The sequence below is a fragment of the Pezoporus occidentalis genome, unplaced genomic scaffold (assembly GCF_034315485.1).
Source record: "Pezoporus occidentalis ecotype Australia unplaced genomic scaffold, CSIRO_AGI_Poc_V1 ctg88, whole genome shotgun sequence".
Lineage (NCBI taxonomy): Eukaryota > Metazoa > Chordata > Aves > Psittaciformes > Psittacidae > Pezoporus > Pezoporus occidentalis.
The window spans coordinates 2,604,129-2,624,716 of NW_026916242.1; the positions used below are offsets into that span (position 1 = coordinate 2,604,129).

Below are 20,588 nucleotides of genomic sequence, written 5' to 3' on the forward strand. Positions count from 1 at the left end.
AGAAACCCCTGATATGGATGTCTACAGTTTTTGTAGACTCACAGATTTTTCTTTTTAAATAAAAATGTTGAAATAAATATTGAAATGTTTAAGAAAAAATGTTGAAATGCTAACACTGTGAAAGCCTTTTATGATGCAGATTCAATTTTTCTGCATTTCATATTGACTGTGTCTTGGAAACCTCAGGATGTTTTACAATACTGGGGAAAATAAATCCTCAAAGGCAACATGGATCTCATTTTCTAAGACAGCTACCTGAACAGGGTTACAGATTCAAACTTTTCCACTTGAACTCTGAAAAAGGGACCTGATCCTCATGCTTTTTTACCCCTTACCACTTCCCAGTTTATAAGAACCATCTGCTTATAAACTGCATCTTAACAGTTGCAATTCCTGCATTAGTTTCAGTGACTTAGCAAGAAAGCATACTCTTTGGAGAGCACACTTCTTTGTTCTTTCCTGGCTGGCCAGGGTAAAAGAAATATTTTACCTAGAGCACTAATCAAATGTATTTCATATGCAGCACTCTTGGTAAAAAAATTATAAGGTAGAGGAAAGTAACTTCTCCTTGACCCTTTCCCCCACCTCCCACCCTTTTTACTGAACCTGCTTCCCTTTTGTATTAGAAATGGTAGCTTTCCACTTGGAGGAAGAACACCTAGCAAAGAGATATACTTGGAAACAATTTTTATGAAGTATATCAGTGAAATAATAATACTGATGATGAGATTCTAAGCTGCACATGAATTCAAAGTATTTGTAGGTAGAACAGTAGCAAATTTTATGAAGAAACCTTAAGTATATTTAAACCAAAGTAATATATAGTTGGTATAATAGTTCTAAGACTGGGAGTAAGGAGTCCTTTTACTTTCTTGGTAATTAATGTTTAATAAAGGTCTGCAATCCTGTCAAGTGAAGAATGCTGTTTAAATCAAAAAAATTACTGCTTTTCACTAAATAAGGAGCTCTTTGTATCAAAAAGATTAAAAAAGAACCGATTCCTCCTTCAAGAATGATCGTGTCTGTAATACTAAAAGAAAGTACTGCTTTATAGGAAATAAAGTTTTTTTTGCTATTATTAAAAATTACCAAGTTAGATCAGCCAGAGAGGTCTGCACCTTAAAAATCATTTGAGTATGCCACCTAGCAGCAGTCTATGACTATTTCACATGGTCTTTAAAGTGCTCAATAATCCCATGAAGTTTTAACTCTTATTTTGTTGGTGCCTGCTACTTTTTGTGTTATGTGTCTAAAGCTAATAAAAAGATTTTTCATGAATCACATGAATTTTTATTTTACTGTTCACATTAAAAAGCTTTCTAATATCTTATAATTTCTGTGCAAAATCCTGCTATTATGTCATGGTCAGCATACATTGTTCTGAGCTGTAGTTTCTGGACCAGAAAACCAATTTAAACCAAAAATGTTTATGTCACTCTGGGCATTAAAATTGAATGGGTACATGTCTAAGTACATGGACCAGGAGGGTTATCCTGCAGCAGTTAGTAGTTGGTAAAATACAGAGTTTTAACATCAAGTTTTAGTATATCTTTGATTGAGAAGTGGGGAAAAATTATTCAAAGGGGATTTTTATTTATTTATATTTGGGTTATTATTTTTTTTAACCTGATAACTGAACAAGAAGTGAGGAATTACAATGTGGAAGGTATAAAATATTCCATCAGTGACCTGCAGGGACGTTTTAGTTTCAGGCAGAAGAGGTAAAGTGTGGTGAAAGGCTTTTTAGCATTAATGTCTCCCCAGGTAGTTTAAAGAAATCACAGACATTCCTCAGACAAGAATCTGATGACAAATAAAGGTTGCAATTTGTCCAGGTGTGTCATGTTATGGCTGAAGTGACAAGAGGTTTCTCAGTTGAAAGGGAGTCAACACCGTGCTACAAATAAGAAGCAATTGCTTGAGAAAGTTTTAGAGTGTTTGTAAATAGTTTCATTGGAGAATTCATCACTCAGGCCATAATATCTTGTTTTTCTCTCTTCCCCCCTCCCCTCCCAAAAGCACTGGGCAAGTACAATTGCACACTAACTTACCTGAAAGACTGGCAGATACACTAGTCAGCAACTATTAAAATGATCCAGACCAATAATGTTATGGAATAAAGAAGGTATTAACATACTGATCCAAAATATCAACAGGACATCCATGGGATCAGTGGTGGGTACTGCCCACCCCGAGTGGGGCACAAGAGAGGGGCGATGTGAGGGGAAACCAACCTGCAGCCCTAGGGTCCATCTCCATGCCTTCAAGGTGCCCAGCCCAGGCACTTACCTTCTTGCCACCCAGGGCCTCAAAGTGGCTCCGCAGCTCCTCCACGGTAATGGGGAAGTGTTCAGTCTGCTGAGGGCTTGCTAGGGTCTCCTCCTTGAACATGTCTGTCCTCCTGCTGTCTGCTGGCACTTTCTCCTTGGTGCTGCTGCAGCTCATCTTATTCAGCACCAGGGACATTGGGGCTGATGAGCACTGGAGCATCAGGTGAGGTCTCACAGCATTGGCAGACTCCCATCTTTGCTTGAGGAGCTCCACAGAGCCCTTCTGCAGGGGCAAGTCTGCCAGCTCCAGCGTGTCCTGCCAATGCAACATGTACCTGGGGTCAGAGACAGGTACCATGGTGCCAGCAATGGCCATCACAGGGTGGCTTGATAGCCCTTGTGTGTTGAAGGACAGGCCGAGGCACAGGTTGGTGGCTGGGACAGAAGCCACTTCCCAATGGAAAGTGAGATCCAGTAAGAGTCAGTGATAGGGTTCAGTGTGTTTATATAGCAGGAACATGTTAATTAAAAAGTGAATTAAAGGTGGTGTTTAGCTATTTTATTTTTATACTTCCCATCAGAATTGCTGTCTGTCATGAATGGAAAAGCAGCAAGTACACAATTAGGGAGAATTTCAAACAAAGTGGGGCTAATGAACGAGTTCCTGATAATCAGTGTGTGCTACACTGAAAGGTGTTGTGACAGGTGACTGCTGGTTTCTTTTAGATTTGATACAGCTGTCAGTGGTGTAGAATAAGACACAGTATTTTAACGCAGCTAGTAGAGTGAAGGGCTACTGCATTAGCTGTGAAAGCACTTGGATAGGCTGGAAACACATCCTGCAGTACAGTGCTCCTAATTGCACTGTAACTCTTCTGGCAGGTAAATTACTAAGGGTTGATGTCAAATCTTTCTGATCAATTGACTGTGTTCTCACAAAGGCTCATTCCATCTTTCTTACAGTATGCTTGTGAAGGAAAATTGCTATTCTATCATTTTGCACCAGTTGCTGAAATCTGCTACCCGTTTCCTGAAAGCAGCTCCCAAAAAGTTTAATTTTGAGGTTTCTCTGCCCTGTAGCAAATGCTCAAATATAAGTTTTCATCTCTCGTTCAAAATGAATTTGAGTAGAAAGAACTTGCTTCTAAAACAGGAAAGAGAGAGAAATGTTAACAAGAACTGAGACCCAGCTACCAGCTAAAATATCAATTAATTACTCCCTCCCTTCTTGGCAAGAGAGTTTGTTATGTATTTAACTATTCTTACATGCTTATATTTGTTTGAGCTTAAATATGCAACATTGGGAGTTAGGCTTGGGATTCTTTTTGAGATAATATTTAGCCAGAGTTAGTGTTGATTTAATACTTTGCTTAGGAGGAAAAAAAATAGGAGAAGCACTCGATAGTTCTTCTTCCTTACACAGAACAAGAAAGAGTTTCTTTGCTCACAGCTTTCACCTTCTTTCCAGCCAGAAATTGGCCCTAGGCTTGTCTTTTCTTTAGCTTTTTGGCAGTTCTATGTTGTGACTATGGCTAACATCCTGCTAATTGCCCTCCAGCTGTCTCAGATGCTCTCCCCTTCCTGCAAGCAAAAGAGTAACACCCTTCCCTCTTCTACCACATATACCTGTTCTAAGCTGTCTGATTCCATACAAGATCTTAATGGGTCTGACTTTTAACTCAAAATGAAGAACAGCTGTTGAATTCACCAGTCACAAGAATGTTCAACTTAACTCATGGTTTTAGGTTACAAATACTCCCGAGTTACACTGCATCTAAGGGTTGATTTTGGACCATGAAGCAGTCTTTTCCTAACTCAGGTGAGTGTGCTTATGCAATATCCCCATTCTCCTATGTTTTGGTTTATTGCTAGTGGGTTCTTTTGTTAGTTTCAGTATGTGTCAGGGTAGGTTGTATGCCATCATTCAGAAATAGTTTGGAGTTCATCTCCATCTCCCTCACAGATCGCAGAATACCTTTAACTGAAAATGGCAGCTTCTTTTACCCTTGTCTACTGCGGGGCCTATGGCTGCTAGACAACAGATAAAACAAACACATTTGTTTTGTTTGCATTGACTTGTGTGAGGTGAAATTGTGTGGAGACTCAATGGTTTATAAAGGGGAAGATTTGCTGCACTGCTTCTTCCCTTCCTTTCTCCCCCACCCCCAGTAACATTGTACCATCTGCATTTATGTTAGGAATAAATTTGAATGTAGGCCTAAACCTGATTTTAAGCCAATTCCTAAAGATATATTTTAATGAAAGTGCCTGAAACTGGGGAAAACAAACAAATAAACAAAACCAACAAACAAACAAAAAACCCAAAGAACAAGACAATAAACTACCCTACAATCCAAATCAGAATTTGGTGTGTCCTAGAGGTCATTTGAGGTTTCATATTTTATTACTACTATCTCCAAAACCGGTCTCTGATCTTCTAATTTCCTTCTCTAGCTGCTCATAGTTTAAATTAGTGTAGAGTACTCATGGGAATTTATTGAAAGTAAAATATTGGATAAATATTGAATATTTAAGATTGTCAGTTATTTTGTTTCCTGAGCTTTGTAGAGCCTTACCTTTGTGAATATAAAGGAAGAAAATAAGCACGGACTTGGACTGTGAGCTACATCACTTATGATTTCATACTGGCTTTGCTGAATGCAGTTTTTAACTTTTACTAGTCATCTGTAAAAATATCTTAATTAGGTGAACGGGAGAGTAGATAGTGTTGCTTTTATGAAGTATCTTTTTTTCCCCCTCTCTTTTGTGTGTGCTATTTTTAGCTTTTGGCTATCTGGTTATATTTGTCCTTTGGGCTATTCACTTCTCCCCCAAATTTATCTTGATTTACGCTCTCCTAGCGACAATAACCAAACTACACTATCCAATTTGCTGAAATCACAGGCAAATTCACGCTGGTGAGTCTCTTACTACCCTCTTCCCAAGAGCTGCACAATACGAACCTGCCTATGTATGGGTCTTGTGGCAAGGCAGAATTTGTCTGTTATACCGATGTTTTCAGTCCCATTGCACCAGACCTCTGCTCATAACAGTCAAGTAAGAGCCTATAAAAATGATGCATCCTTATATGAACAAGGATAAAGGTTTTGGCCAGGTTAAAACTCTGCAGGGAGCATTGCCCTCTCATTTTCCTTGGTCTAGGAGACACAAGTATGTTTCTGTGGCCAAAATCAGTGTGTTTGCAAGAGGAAGAATGCAGTACCAAACAAATTAAGTTAGGTGAGCAGTTATTGTGGCGGGTAGTGATGGCGGATTTTTGTGAAGGAACTAACTAAAATGCTATATAGCCTTCAAAATTATGTCCTTGTGAATGCTACTTGCATGACTTTGTTTTATGAAGCCACCAATAGTACAGCATTCAAACACTGCAATGAAACTGTAGGCTTTACTTTTTTTTTTGGTGTTCCTTCTCTGGGATCTTTTGGATCTCTCTCCCACTGATTTTATAAGAGGCCTACAGTAATTCTTCATTGCATGTAATAAATCTTAGCAATGTATGCTTTTCCTGATCGAAAAGCTACAGAAACGCCTGTAGATTTTGTAGACTTGAATATTGCAGATATCCAGTAATTTTCAGTTTTTTTTTAAAACCTCAAGCTGTTGATTGATCTGTCTTTACAATAGGATCATTTAAATGGTAGTATTCTTCTTGTGCTTTAAATGAGATAAGCCCTCTTCTGCTGTTCACAGACCATTTGTTCAATTTGTGAGTGAATATATTCATGTAAGTAATTAAAAGAGCTGTTCAGAAAAACTGTATCAATTCTGCTGTGTATTCCTTTGCCAAAATGGCTTCCTGCATTTTCATCGTACTCTTGCTATCTTAAATGTTTCTTACATGCAAAGTCTTTCCTTGGTTCACTAGCAAACAAGTAAATAGAAATTGTAAAAATAGTAAACTGAGACAGTTTATTTGTAGGACTATTTGTGAACACTGTTGCTGTGTTCATTTAGCTGTATCCCTGTGGGATGGTATAATCGTGCATATTGTACTGATAAGTCCTCTCCTGGCAGTATAAAACAGTCTGTTGTCAAGCAGTTGCCATTTGCCATTGCATATTGAGCTGGATTTCCTTCTCAATTAACAGAAAGAACCCAAACAAACAACCCAAACCCTAAACAAATAAATAACAAACCCACAGAAAACCACAACCAGCCAACAACAACAACAAAAAAGGGAGCAGCAAAAAAATCCCAACCAAAAACCCAAAACAAAATTCTTGTGAGGACAGGATTTGAGAAGTCCCTTCCATGATCTCTCATACTACTTCATCTAGCTGTTGCCTCTGACAGCTCCCCTTCTATCCCACCCTTAATGTGTGGTTCCAGTAAATGTGCACTGTCAAGAATCCCTGGCATGAGGATTCATAGGCATTCTTGGGCTAAATTATGAGAGGATGATAAATAGGTTTCAAACAAAGACTGTATATCATTCAACCCAATGTATTTCCCATGAAGAGCAACCCTCAGGGTTCAGAGGAGGCTACAGAACAAAAAGCAAGTGACCCCTTAGTTTATTGTAATGCTGGGCAGAAAAGCAGGTGGATGAGGAGAGGATCGGTAGCTGCCTAAGTTCTCTGATGTAGTCAACAATAGAATAAAATAGTGCAGTTGGAAGTACACGCTCAACACAACAATCATCTAGTCCAACTGCAATATCCACTGGCCACTTTACTGAATAATCTCTTCTCCCCTAAGGACTCTAAATGTGCACATGATAGCTAGGCACACACTTCTGACATCGCTGCTTTAAAAGCTTACAGTTTCTTCTGCAGGTAAGCAGAGCCTCAAGTATCTGTAACATTTCTTCATTTACATTTCAGACACTTCTTAACAAAAGCAGCTTGGACAAGTTTATGAAAAGAGTTACAGTACTTCTTGATTACTACAAAATGTAAAGCACTTCCAAATTCCTGGTCATATTTTGAGAAAACAGATTAATTTGGGCTGTCATTTAGCATGCCAGGATTTAACTTGACACAAATATAAATAGTTAAATAAAAAAACTTTAAGAGATGTTGTTTCAACTGTAAATTATGGCAGACCCCTATTCTAGCAAATGCAACAAGCTTCCAATATTTTGAGGTAAATCACATTGGAACGCTAATTCTTATCTCTTACCTGAAAAATCAACGTTTTCTCATTTAATAAGAGATGACTAGAAAGTGCATTATTCATATTCATGGGACTTGAGGAAGACATGCTTACTTTTTTTCCTTTTATCCCCTCATTTATTACGTGAGCAGTATCAGGCCCCACGCTAGACAGCCTATTAAAAAAAGAAAAAACACATTAAATTGTATGTTTGTGCTGAGCTTATCTTACCGCTGTGTTCTTCTCAGCCAAGTTATCCAGCTGTGACTCTGCTGCGCTCATTGTGTGCCTGTTTAGAGGAAAACAAATTTAAACGTTCTCTAATTCATCGGTCTCGTTTGACTAACAAACATGAAGCTCGATAGACACACGTCTGATAGTAGTTACAAGACACCAAATCTCTTGCGTGCTTGCCTTGCCAATGTATTATTTAGTGAGGCATGGAGGTAAAGTATGCTTTCCGCCATACCTCTCTGGCTGTGCTGCGTGCGCTCACCTTACACTGCTTAGCAGTGGCAAAGGCTGGAGGCAACAGCTTTTGTTTCAGTGCTCTTTGGCAGGAAACAGAGCAGCATCCAGTAAAAAATGGTTGGTTCTGAAGTACTTTGAAAAGGTTTGGAGGAAAATTGTAATTGATAAGTCATAAGTCAAACTGATAAGAAAGTACTATGTACATTCATTATCATTCGTACCACGTAATGATACTACCCTCCAGTGTAGCTGGTTTTCCAAATAATAAACATAATTACTTTCCAAGTGTTCCATGTGGACCAAAAGTATGTATTATAAATCATACAGGGAAATAAGGTAGAGGGATATTCTACCATGTTCCTCTCCCCTTCATTCTATTTTTGTCTGCTGTATTACAGGGCTGTTACATTTTCTTCCCCCACCCCCACTCCAGCCCACCACTCCCCCCCAGATCTATAACTAAATTGTTTAGATTAATCTCTAGAAGCTTTTGACCTTTCTAGCTATTTTTCCCATTGGGGGATTTACCATAGCACGGGTACTAGCTTTCAGATCTATACTGCTTATTGGTGAGAACAAATTAATTCAAAGAAGGAACACATATAAAATTAATGATTTTTAAATGTTAAAACTTAAGCATAGGCAACTTGGCAATTGATGAAGGTACTCCTGCTCAGTTTAAAAAAAAGCCCCAAATCTCAAACCTTAGAATCTGATGCATGAGCCAAGCATCTTATAAAAGCAAAGCTGACATTTCCGTGCCTCACAACAGAGAATGGTAATTGTATGACAACTGCTGAGAAGCATCACTTTCCACTAATGCCATGTTGTACATTTCCATCCCTTGTTACATGTTTGTGGAAAGTCAAACAGAAATACTTACAGGTGTATAGCTTCCACTTAAATAGTCCTTTTTCAGCTAATCTTAAGTGCTAAGAAAATTGAATGGTTATGACGCACCTTATTACCAACCATAAATAAATGAAAATGTACTTTTAGTGTTTAGCCCTTTATTCAGTAATAGCTTGCTTGAAAATCTGTTTAAGCAGTCAGTGCTTCTGTCACCAGATATATGAACAGCAGGAGTGAATGTCTACGAACTCTTTTCATGGTCCAGTTTAGAGCTGCAGAATAATTTTGGTTGGCAAGGACCTCTGTGTGTCCTCTAGTCCTACCTCCTTTCACCCCACTCATGTACAGCTGCGTCTATTTCTAATTTACATGGTTTTTTATTATCTTTGTGAGTGTCCTTAGTCTGCATCTGTCACGATTGCATGTTGGCAGGTAAAGACTGCAGTCAACAGGTTCTACCTTCTGACCTGCCCATCACCACTGTGGGCAAACACAGCTAAATTCTGGGGTTACTGGACCACCACATCCATGGGTGGGCATATGCAAGTCAGCACAATCAACCTGGCCTCCCAGAACTCCTTTTCCAAAAAGACCAGCCAGGAGCTTCCAGGGAAAGCACCTGTTCTCCCCAAACGACTTGATGTCCTTAGGAACACAGTTTTGGGTGCACTATTCAGTAAATAATAAAAATACCCAAACATAGGCAGCACCTGTTTTTCATTTTACTCTCAACTACTTGGCTAACTTCAGCTTCTGTTTTATAGCCAGCTGGCTGGAAATGTTCAACCAGCTCTGGCATGCCATGCTTAGGTTTAGGATATTTTTAGGGGGTTATTTTTGCCTTTTTTTTTTTTTAACCCTTGATTTTCTCCCTCCCTCTCCCTCCGTCTCCTTCTCTTTCTCTTTGCATTTATCTTTTGCTTTAGAAAATCTGTTTCTCTCTTCTAAACATTTTTTTATTTAGTCTATGTTTTAAAATGAGAATTTACTTGATCACTCTCTGCTTATCATTAGTGCTTGTAACTCTTAAAGCTCAGTCACTATGAAGTTATTTGATGTACACTGCAGTCCTGTGGAAAGTGGCTTTTTTTGGTTAAACTATTCTTTGTAAATGGGATATTTGGAGGGAAACCCTATGTAGACCTCTTCAGTCCTATAGACAGAGAATCAGAAAAAGAAGTCAGAAGTTTGTAACTATAATGACAGGACTAGAATTAACAAAGCAACTTAGTGCTCATAGATACGTTTAAAGGTGATCCAGAGATGCACATTTCCTGTCTACATTAGGGTACCATCCGTTCTGTGTTTGTATACACAGAACATTCATTAGCTGAGAGCTAATAAATGTCCTTGTGGATACATTGCAGGGGGAGGGTGCAGAAACAAAGGTTTTAATGTTAAGTTTTAACAAAAGACCTGTTGCTTGAGCTTAAGTAATTATTACTGACTTAGATGATGTATTTCGGAATAGGATTCCGCTTTTTTTCTACACAGATAGACCAGAGCCACTGAAATGGAACTGAAGGTTTTATAGCATTTTCTCTTTAGCCAGAGTTCTGGGAGCTCTGAATTGCAGCCACATGTAACTGTTACAGCTCCATCTTAGCAGGAATATTTGAATAGGCACAGAAAACAGCATCATTTTGTGGACATGTGAATAGAGAGAGCCTCAGCAGCATGTGTTAAATGTCTTGGTGAAATTCCCAGGATCATGGCGTGACTAACTCAAATTGGATAACTTTTTAATTGGTCAGTTATTTTCAAATGGAAAAATTGCAGCTGGCTAGCTTGTTGGTAAGAATGTCTTCTGTTAATAATCATTTCATCAGTATAATTTACCGAAAATAACCCTTATGTGATTTCAAGGGATAGTGGCTTCCAGTCAAAACACGGCAGATAACAGTGGATGGTTACCCCTCTAACTCAAGAGAGCAAAGATCACTGTGATTAATCACTCACCATCCATTATAGAGATAAATACTTAGGATGCCTTAATCTTGATCTTTACATCTCTCAAGAACAGCAGGCGGAATGCCATTCTTTTCAGCATGATGAATTTTTGCATTTTACTGCAGTATCTAAGCCAGCAAGGAGCTTCATACAGAGGGATCATGAAACAAGAATGTTTCAGTTATGTCTACCATCTTTCTGAGACTGTAACAAGGGCTTCTGGTCAAGTTTTCCACATGAAAGACAGTACTACTAAATTACATTTTTCTAATTGGTCTGTTCTCCTAATAGGTAGTGTTTGCTATGTACCTTCGTATAGAAAAACAATGATATCAGTGGAGCAGTTATGATTATAGTGAATATATGAATATTTGTTATTGCATCACATTATTATTATGGACATAGTAATATCTCCTAGAAGTATCAGCATCTTGCATTTGTTCCCTCTGTAATTCAGTACTTGTTTTCTAGACAATGTTAAATTTATCTTCCTTTCTTTGATGTGGTACAAAGGGTCATTCTTTTCTAGTGCTATTGTAAATGTTGTTATTTAACATCTTGTGGCCTATGTGCATAAAGGCAGGAAAAATTATTTGAAAGGGCAACAGCATGTGGGAGCTTCAATGTGTTGTACAGTCCTGAATGCTGGAATCAGTCGAGACAGTTGGGATACGTCGCCTTGGATGTTTGTTTAACAATATTAAACAAATTGAAAATGATCAGATGATTTCAAATTTGATACCATATATGAAGCAGAGGTGAGAATGGTACTACGTTGCTGAGGGAAGCAGAGATCAGAGCAGGTGCATGAATAGGCCCTGAGCTGACCTAAGCAACTCGCAAAAGCTGAGTACGAAGATTAAGACAGGATAGTCCAAGGTGCTCAGGATAAAATCTGAGCAGTAGAAAAATCAACTGAATGAAGTATTAGTACCAAGACAGACCTTAAAGACAAAGTCAAGGAAGAAGGCAAGTACTGACAGACTGAAGCAGTACTTTGAGATACTTAATGCACAGAAAAAAGCTGTATAACCTGACTGGTATAGTGAGTACATGTGGCAAAAGGTACCTAAAACTCACGTTAAGCAAAAATTTAACGATACACAGAAGGCGTATCCATTGTTAACCATGCTTGTATTAGGAGTGAGGGATTTTTCTTAGTGTTGACTGATGTAAAAGGTACACAATCTGACCCACTTTTGCTGCTGCTACAGTTTACATAGGGAAATATCTTCTAACATATAATGAGAAGGTAAAATCTTGGTATGGATCACTTCAGAATGGTATCTTCTGAAATAAAATATGCAAGATGATTAACTATTCCTCTCTTTTATGCCTAACTAATCTTTTTGTCTTTCCACTAGGGATTTAAAGTGAGAGTGAGAAGGCTTGAGAGTGCCCATAGCAGTGATTGGGGTCTTCCTTTGCCCTCTCTTAAGTGCAGGAATTTCCTACTCGGAATACTATGTAGAAAATTTTATTTTTTTTTAAGTGTGAGGTAGGGTGGGGATTTTTTTTACTTTCATTCCTCCACAAAACAGTAGGAGCACTGGAATAAGACATATCTTATTTTCAATGAAGTCTTATGCCCAAGAAGCACAAGTAAGGTCTGTGATGTTATTATTTCAGCATGTAAGCAACAGGCCTTACAGAACCCACTAAAATAGGGAAGTAAAATGTGAGATGTGCCTGAACCTGTGCTGTTAGATATACTTACTATGGGACCTCCTAGAACAGGGTATTGCTGTAAATGTCTGCATGTCTCTGTTTACATGTGATTGCAAACTGCTAAAGAGAAAGACAAATGGAAGTGAGCATTCACATAAGTAAGATACTTGCACTTTCTGTGCCCTGTGACATCTTCATAATTCTGAATGGTTGAACCCTGATTTACAGGTGCTAAATGGTTAATTGGGGAGCAGGCATCTTAATAAGAAAGGATAATAAGTTGTTATGGTTTTGAAAATACTGATATGACACTAAGCAGAAAGAATAAAAATCCTGCCTCTGATATGTGAGGACAACATGATGTTAGTATACTCAACTCTGATACTACAGAAAGATGCAATTTCACTACTGTGAAGAGCAGTAAGTCCTTTGTCTGCACTGGATTTGTAAGAGCATTATCAGAAAATGACAGCATTTAGTATCTCATATAAATAAATCTCTTTTCCTCTGCATCAGGAACTGAGCTTGACTGCTTTCTTCTGTCATCTTCTTGTCATTGGGCTACACTTCTCACCCTGAGTGTTTTCCTGTTTTTCTCCTGGAAAGAGATAGTGCGAATCCTGTCTAAAACTGGAGAGAGAACAGAGCATTTCTTGATACTTTCTCAGATGTACTGCTGAACATCTGAGAATTCGGGGGGGGGGGGGGAAGTCATTCCAGATGTTTTTTTTATGAAGCAACTGAAGTCAAAATTAAGCTGAAATGAAGCACAGTATTCCTTTTCAAATTGTTGTATTTGCCTTCAGATGCATCCATATTGTACAGTTCAGTTTTAAATTAGGTGCACAGGGACTCTTGGTTGTAAGAAATTACTGAATCTTGTGAAAGAAATTAGGCAAGAAGTTTTCAGGGAGTGCTAATGGCAAGTTCTACAGATCAGAGTCACAAGCACATGTAATGGGGCTTGTAAAAGGAAAAATTGAAGGAAGGAAGACAATTATCAACAAAGATAACAACAATATGAGTAATTTTTAACCTGGAGGAGTTCTACTAAAAAGTGAACATGATATCGCATAGCTGAAAAAGCTATAGCTAAATCAAATCTGAAGAAACCTTGTTCAGTAGGACTTTATATCCCTACAGTGATGAACCGCTGGAAGAAGCGTTAAAATCCTGACATTTAGAATCAATGAAAAGCATACATCAAGCAACCTAAAATGCATACGAATATTTATTTTTCTGTTGTTGCTGGTGGGTTTTATTTATCTTTCTCTCTCATAAAATTTCCACTTTAATGGATGAGATGTATGTAAGCAGTAAAGATTAGCTCTTGGAAATCAAACATAACTTGCATTTGTATTTATACCTCTTTCTTAATATATGTTGTGCCCAGAAATATAACCTTATGAATCCAGCAATAGAAAGAAGGAATTAAATATTCTTGTCTTTCTTTGAAAAGTTTGTGGAGCCTTTCTAGTGCATTTTCATTTCTTGTTCCAGCAGAGAGGGGAATAAGATCTTGTAATAGGGACAAAATGGTTGACGACATTGTCCTTTTTATTGCTTTGCTCTGGTTGTTAAATGTGAGCAGAACAGTAGAATCAATGAAATCCTTTTCTTTTTGTTTTTAATATATACCCACCTTCATTTTATTTAGATACTGTATATTCACATTGCTCACACTGCAACTCTGGAATGTACATCTAAAATCTCAGCTTGATTCAGTATGGATGCTTGTTAAGACGAGCTTTATCTAGAAGGCTTTGTATTGAACATGTAATTTAAAAGCAGTGACTCCATGTGCAACTTGAAGCACTAACATGATTAAGAAATTTTAACAAGGGTTGGGGGTTTTTGATTGTTTTGGTTTTGCCTGGAGACTCCTTTTGTGAGCCTTCCTGGAGAATCTGCTTCGAGATTTTGCCAGGCACAGAGGTGAGACTGACTGGTCTGTAGTTCCCCAGGTCAACCATTTTCCCCTTCTTGAAAATGGGGGTTATATTTCCCCTTTTCCAGTCATTGGGAACTTCACCTGACTGCCATGATTTCTCAAATACGATGGCCAGCGGCTTAGCAACTTCATTCACCAGCTCCTTCAGGACCCGTGGATGGATTTCATCAGGTCCCATGGACTTGTGCACGTTCAGGTTCTTAAGATGGTCTCGAACCAGATCCTCTCCTACAGTGGCCCTAGGGTCTTCATTCTCACAGTCCCTGTGTCTGCCTTCCAAGACTTGGGTGGTGTGGTCAGAGCCTTTGCCAGTGAAGACCGAGGCAAAGAAGTCATTCAGAACCTCAGCCTTCTCCAAATCCAGGGTAGCCAGTTCTCCTCATAGCTTCTGGAGGGGGCCTACATTGTCCCTAGTCTGTTTTGTTTTTTTTTTTTTTTTTGCCATGTACCTATAAAATCTCTTCCTGCTATCTTTCACATTCTAGACAAGTTTAATATTAACTGGGCCTTAAAATGATGGCCAATTGACTTTTGTTAGGTCATGAAAAAAATATTCATTCTGTATAATCGCAAGGTAAATAAAGTGCTGGGAAGGGAGAAAGAGCATGTGCTCTGTGAACCCTTAGAGAGCAGCCTCCCCAGCCTCTACAAGAAAAGGACAGCAATAACAGGAGATGGTAGAAGTAGGGCATGAACTATGTTTAGGGCCTGTATTAGAAGGCATGAGAGTGCTCTCTGGCCTGCTTACACAGAATAAATACCGTAAGAGTGACTGGGGGTAGAGGGAATAGTGTGTCTATCCTTTCAGAAGTATTTTAGTGCCCTCATTAAACCTGGTCATGAAATAATATCCACAGTCTCGATTTTAACTAAGACGTCCCACCTTGTGTATCTGATTTAAATCTTTTTTTTTTTTTCAGCTGTATTTTCTTACTTCTTGTTATCCATCTCCTAAATACATTATCATTGTTGCTTAAATCTGTCCAGTACGTGTTGACGGTTATATATTTTCTTACTCATCTTTTAGCAAGAATACAAGCTGCTAGGTATTTTAATTTTTTCTCTGAAATTGGTTCCTTTCCAAGTCTTTAATAATTTGTCCTCTTTTTTTGTTCTGTTTTGTTGGTGGGGTTTTTTGGTTTTGTTTTTTAAATCTCTCCAACATGCTGCTGTCCTGTTTTTGTGCAGGGAGGAGCAAGGAGGGTGGGGAGAAAAATACCTACATTACCCTTGATACTTCGTCTCCACTTCTGAATAGAAAAATTATCTGGTACATGACTCAGTGCAGTGACTATATAGGCTTGAGTTAAACTTGCTTGGATGAGTGAAGTCATTTTTGTGTGAAGAGGTTTACAATCTGCTTATTGGCATTTTTACTGCCAGTCCATGGTATTTTTGCTTTCAAATCCCACTCTGCATTTGCTTTTGTGGAGAAAAATATTTTACAAGAAACTGATGAGTTTTCTGCAGTGTGTTAAAAATTACAGTGGAGCCAGTGGTCCTGCCAGGACCAAACTTAAGATTTGATGACTGGTGTCTGGAGTATATGGGGACATGGTGTCAGACATTGGCATTACTTCTGCTATTCAAATAAACCTTACAATTCATCCAAGAATTACTTAACATGAGGATTGGGATTTTTAGTGTGCATATAATATATTTATCTCAGAGCTGCTCTTATGGCACTTCCTTGCCTTCCCAAACCGTACAGAGCAGTAATAGTATAATTCTGGGGCAGCTGTACCCTGCGTGTGTCTCTTAAACCTCTTCAACTGTGGTAGGCTGTTGCCATCACAGTGCTTATATTATTGATTTATTTCTAGAATCCCTATTTTATTGATTGGAAAAATAAAATATTGTTGGGCTTCACACAAACCTGTTACGGAATACTTGAAAATTATTTACTTGGTTTCTGTAACAAAGTTCAAGTTCAGAATGCTTTTCCAACAAGGAGACCAATAGGGAAAACACTAATATGGAAAGACTAACAATTCTATCAATGTCTTTTCTTTTCGCTCAAGGCATCATGTTCCTCAGCTAAGTCATTCACACGCTGGGATGTGTAGCTACCTGAGGATTGTGGCAGCAAGAATACATCAGAGCATTTCTCTTAAGAACTTAAAAATAATAGTCTGGCTTATCTTTTAAAAGATTAAAGCTTTTAAAAGGAAAAGAGAGCTAAGGCATTAGTATGCAATATTTTGATGATGGGAATTTGCTAATTTTTATTATGTACTCCTAGTCCTGTATTTGTGTGACCAATATTTGCCCTATCAGGGGTATAGTCCGTACTGGCAATCAGTGAGGTGAAAATTTTTAAATCAAAGAACCCTACCATCTCATCTAGTGTATATTGGATCCAGAAGGCCCTTCCCTAACACTACTTATACGTCTGCTGTTTTGTTCTCCATCATAACCCATGTCTCTTTGAGTAACTAGCTGGCAAGCCCAGCCACCTCTACCCACACAGGCAGCAGCACGTCAAGAGAGGCAGCCCCACTAGGAGCAAACAGGGAGACTGCCGATTCTGACAGTGTCATTCCTCACATGGCTTTGAGCAGTGCAGAAGGCTTTTTCTATAAGGTTTGTTTGTTTTCTTAATGTACATTATCCAGCCATACTGGGATGGAGACTGATTTGGTATTTGGCTAAGGGCTTTTTTAAAATGACGTACCATGGCTTGCAAGAACTAAACCACAAAAGGCCTGGAAACAGTCCACTTCATCCTCTTCCATGTGTACAGGCCCTAGTGCCTTATGCTAAAAGCACTCTATTGCCAATGGCACCCGAAACAGCCACATCTGCAAAGCTGTTGGGAAGCTGAGATCGTTGTCAGCCCAGAACTTTTCTGCTTTTAAATGCAGAGAATTTGAGTGGTTTAAATTTAGTTCAGTGAAACTGTAATCAAATCCATTTATATCTATCTGAATAAGTACTTTGTTTGCCAGGCTTGACAGCAGTTGGGTTGCTTACAGTGTGTGTGCCCAAATCCTCTAGGAGCAGAGTGTTTGATTATAAGCTCTTTGCCCTGGAGACTCTGTTTCTGTAATGTTTGTAAAGAGCCTGATGCAAAAGCGCTTTAAGTGTCTTTGGAGTTTCTGGGATTTGCTGGGTTTGATTGGTGTTTGAGTTTTTGGTTTGTTTTTCTTTTTTTGGTTCTTATTTTTTAGTTAAAAAAAATCATAAAATGAAACTGGTGAAATCTGGGGACCAGTCTTTTTACAGGCATTGTTATATAACATTATTCATAATGTAAATGTTTCATTAGCACATGACTACTACAAAAATTCTGGTTAGTTTCATACGAGAGAGATGCAGAAACAGAAAAAAATTTCCATCTTCTGTTTTATCAGTGCTTTCTGTTTTATCAATGGATAGGTAGTGTCCATTTTTTGCCGTATTTGTTACATTAGGAAAATACTTACATAAAAGAAACCTGAAAGCTGGTTATGGACAGAGTCTTTTCAAGAAAATAAGAAATCTCAATTTGAACGCATGTATTTAGTAATTTTGTGGGAGAGGAGAGCATAGCATAAATTCAAAATTTGATTTTAATATGCCTTGGGAAAAAGACACTGAGGAATAAAGGTTGGGGTTTTGTTTGTTGTTTTGTTTTGTTTGGTTTGGTTTTTTTTTGTTTTTTTTTGTTTTGGTTGTATGGTTGGTTGGGGTTTTTTTTTTTAGTTAAAAAATAGGAATCATAAGATTCTGTGTGCCAAAGCAATGTATTTTAATAATGCTGCTGATATTGATATTAGTAATTGCCTTACAGTGATAAGAAATAGAACATTGTTCTGGTAGTGTTGTGCGTATTATACATGGCGCTTTGTGCATGAGTGCAAATGAGGCCCGCTACTTGTGTGCTCATTTTATTCTGGACTTGCCAACACCCTTAGCAGCAAGTTCATACTAAACATGAGGTGTATCGGGTGCTTTTTATAATAAAACTTTGCACAATAATTTTTCTAAATTACAGTGCTATCATTTTCTGAAATACCTCATTTTTCAGAGACTCCAGGAATTGTCTGAGATAGCTGCCAGAGCTCTTGAGAGACAACCGTCAGGCAGCAGCATTGCAGTACAGATTTCTGACAGTGTCCCTGAGCTCTGCCATCAGCAGATCACTTGAGATGTCAGCAGTGTGTATATTTCTGTGTGAGACCCCAGAAACGTCCAGACTTTGGAGACTCCTTGAATGCCTCAAACTTAACCCCATTAGTAAAGTGCTGATCCAGTTAAGTATGTGGTAAAAGTATTGCTAGAATCTACTCATCTACAGCTCTGTGCTGTTGTTCTCCTCACTTGCTAATCCTTTAGCAGTGAGATGTAGCCTTCTTGCTAAAGAACATTTGTGTTTCAGCCTGATTAAAATTTTTAAAATATTCATGCAAGAGACCCAGAAATTTTGCTGACAGAGTTTTTAGGAGAACCGAATTCCCTGAAGTACAGATTGAATTGCATGTGACTGCTGTGGTAGGAAAAAATCAACGTGGAGACTTCTGTTTTTTTCCTGGGCTCCATGACAAATTTTATGTCCATCTGCACTTAGTCTCACAAGAACATAAATATCAAACTATTTTAACTTGCACCCAGCTGGAAAATATATACTTTATGAGAAGAATGGCATTCTTTAACAGTACTGTAGTCATAGGTTATGGATCTCATGTGGATAATAAACTAGAACCCTACACCATATCCAGTATTACATTATTGAAAAACTTGTCTTTTAGAAAAGTTTTGTACTGTGCCCTTGCTTTATGAAGAACTCAAAAAAAGGAAATGGTTCACCTCACATATGTATGTAGGTAATACTTGAAAGCCATCTGGGTTTAGAAATTACAGGTTTGTTTCTATTGAAATATTAATTATTTATCCACATAGAGCCTGATATAATTTCAGGAGAGTGAAAGGAAAACATTCTATCTTCTGGTCAGCATTAATCACCCTTACTTCACCAGTAGAGTCATTAGCTCTGGGGTTGTCCCTGCATCAACAAGTAAAGTGTTTTTGTAATAGAAAAAGTAATGTCAAACCGTCTTGTCTGGGAAAATGATTCTAGCTGAAATAAGTAATTTTAAAAATGCAGTTTAAAAAGGAGGAAAACAAATTAAAAAAAAAAAGTGAAAATGACTGTAAGAACTGTTCAAATATGGAGAATAGGGACCAAGAAAGCTAGTTAATGAGTTGAGACAGGCAGCTGTCAGTCCTGTGAGAGTATATGATCACCTTTCTGTGAGCAGCAAAGAAGGAAAGGGCTAAAGGATATGCCTGCTTAGAAAGTTGAATGCATTTTCAGTGCAGACATAAAATAAAATACTCCTTCATTGCCATTGTCCCACCTAATTTCCCCCAAAGAAAGCCTTTTTATTTATTTTTTTTTTTTAGCCTCTAGCAAAATTTTACTATCAGCACTCTAGGAGTCATGACTTCTGCAAGACAGTTTCTACTCTTCTTCCTGCAGTTCAGACTTCTTCATTATGATACTCACTTCCTAGGAAAAATAATGTGTGGCATTCTCAATTCTTGTAGTCTTTTGTCCTTACGGATGTTCCTATTTACCTATGTGTTCAAAGTAAAAATCCTCCTGTCCAACTCTAGTTGTGTTTTACCTTTGCTAATATCAAGATGAGTGGTTCTTCTCTAGCTTCTGCTTCTATAATAATGACCCTCCTGAGTTTACTGTCCTTTAAAAATGAAATCATGTAAAAGCCCCCAGCAAGAGGGCTCTCTCAGGCTATTCTGTCCCTTCAAACATAGGTCAAGATATTTTGCTTCATTCTGGTCCAAAGAAGATAACAATTAAAGGAGTCCAAAGTCTGTATTGATTCAATGGTAAGGACCCTGATGCCTTTGAAAGCCAGAAAGTTCAAAATCTATGATTCTTAAGACAGCAATATTATATGTGGAAAAGTAAAGTTCTATGAGCAGAAAGTAATGTCATCTCAAGGTCATTGGAGTGTATGTTTGAGAAATAAGTATTTCTGATTTATTTCATATAACTCTGCAGTCTTAATGTATCACTAATACAGATTTTCACATTTAAGCTCTCAAATTTTTAATAAATTGAATAAGAAAGGCCTAAATATGCCATTAAGGTTCATGAAGGGCTTAGGGCAGCCTTCAATGTGTGCATGGAATTAAATATAGAAGTAACTAATTTTATCTATCCTTATTAAGTATTCCTAACGGATTTGTCTGTCTAGTATGAGTCAGTGTGATTAGGTAGTATTAATAATGTGTTAAAAGGTCTTTTGCTATTCTTTGATTTCAGATCTTTGGTACAGTAAGATCTGCTTGGTAGGTATTTCAAA

The 20,588-nt window shown here is 38.0% G+C and overlaps 1 protein-coding gene across 1 annotated transcript in view; it reads right to left on the minus strand.

Moving 5' to 3' along the window:
• XIRP2 (xin actin binding repeat containing 2) overlaps positions 1 to 2,628 on the minus strand; it is a 39,890-nt gene extending 37,262 nt beyond the window's left edge. The window contains 1 exon segment of the mRNA XM_062604704.1: positions 2,290 to 2,628. Coding sequence (XP_062460688.1) covers positions 2,290 to 2,628 — 339 coding nt within the window.
• Positions 2,629 to 20,588: the final 17,960 nt, after the last annotated feature.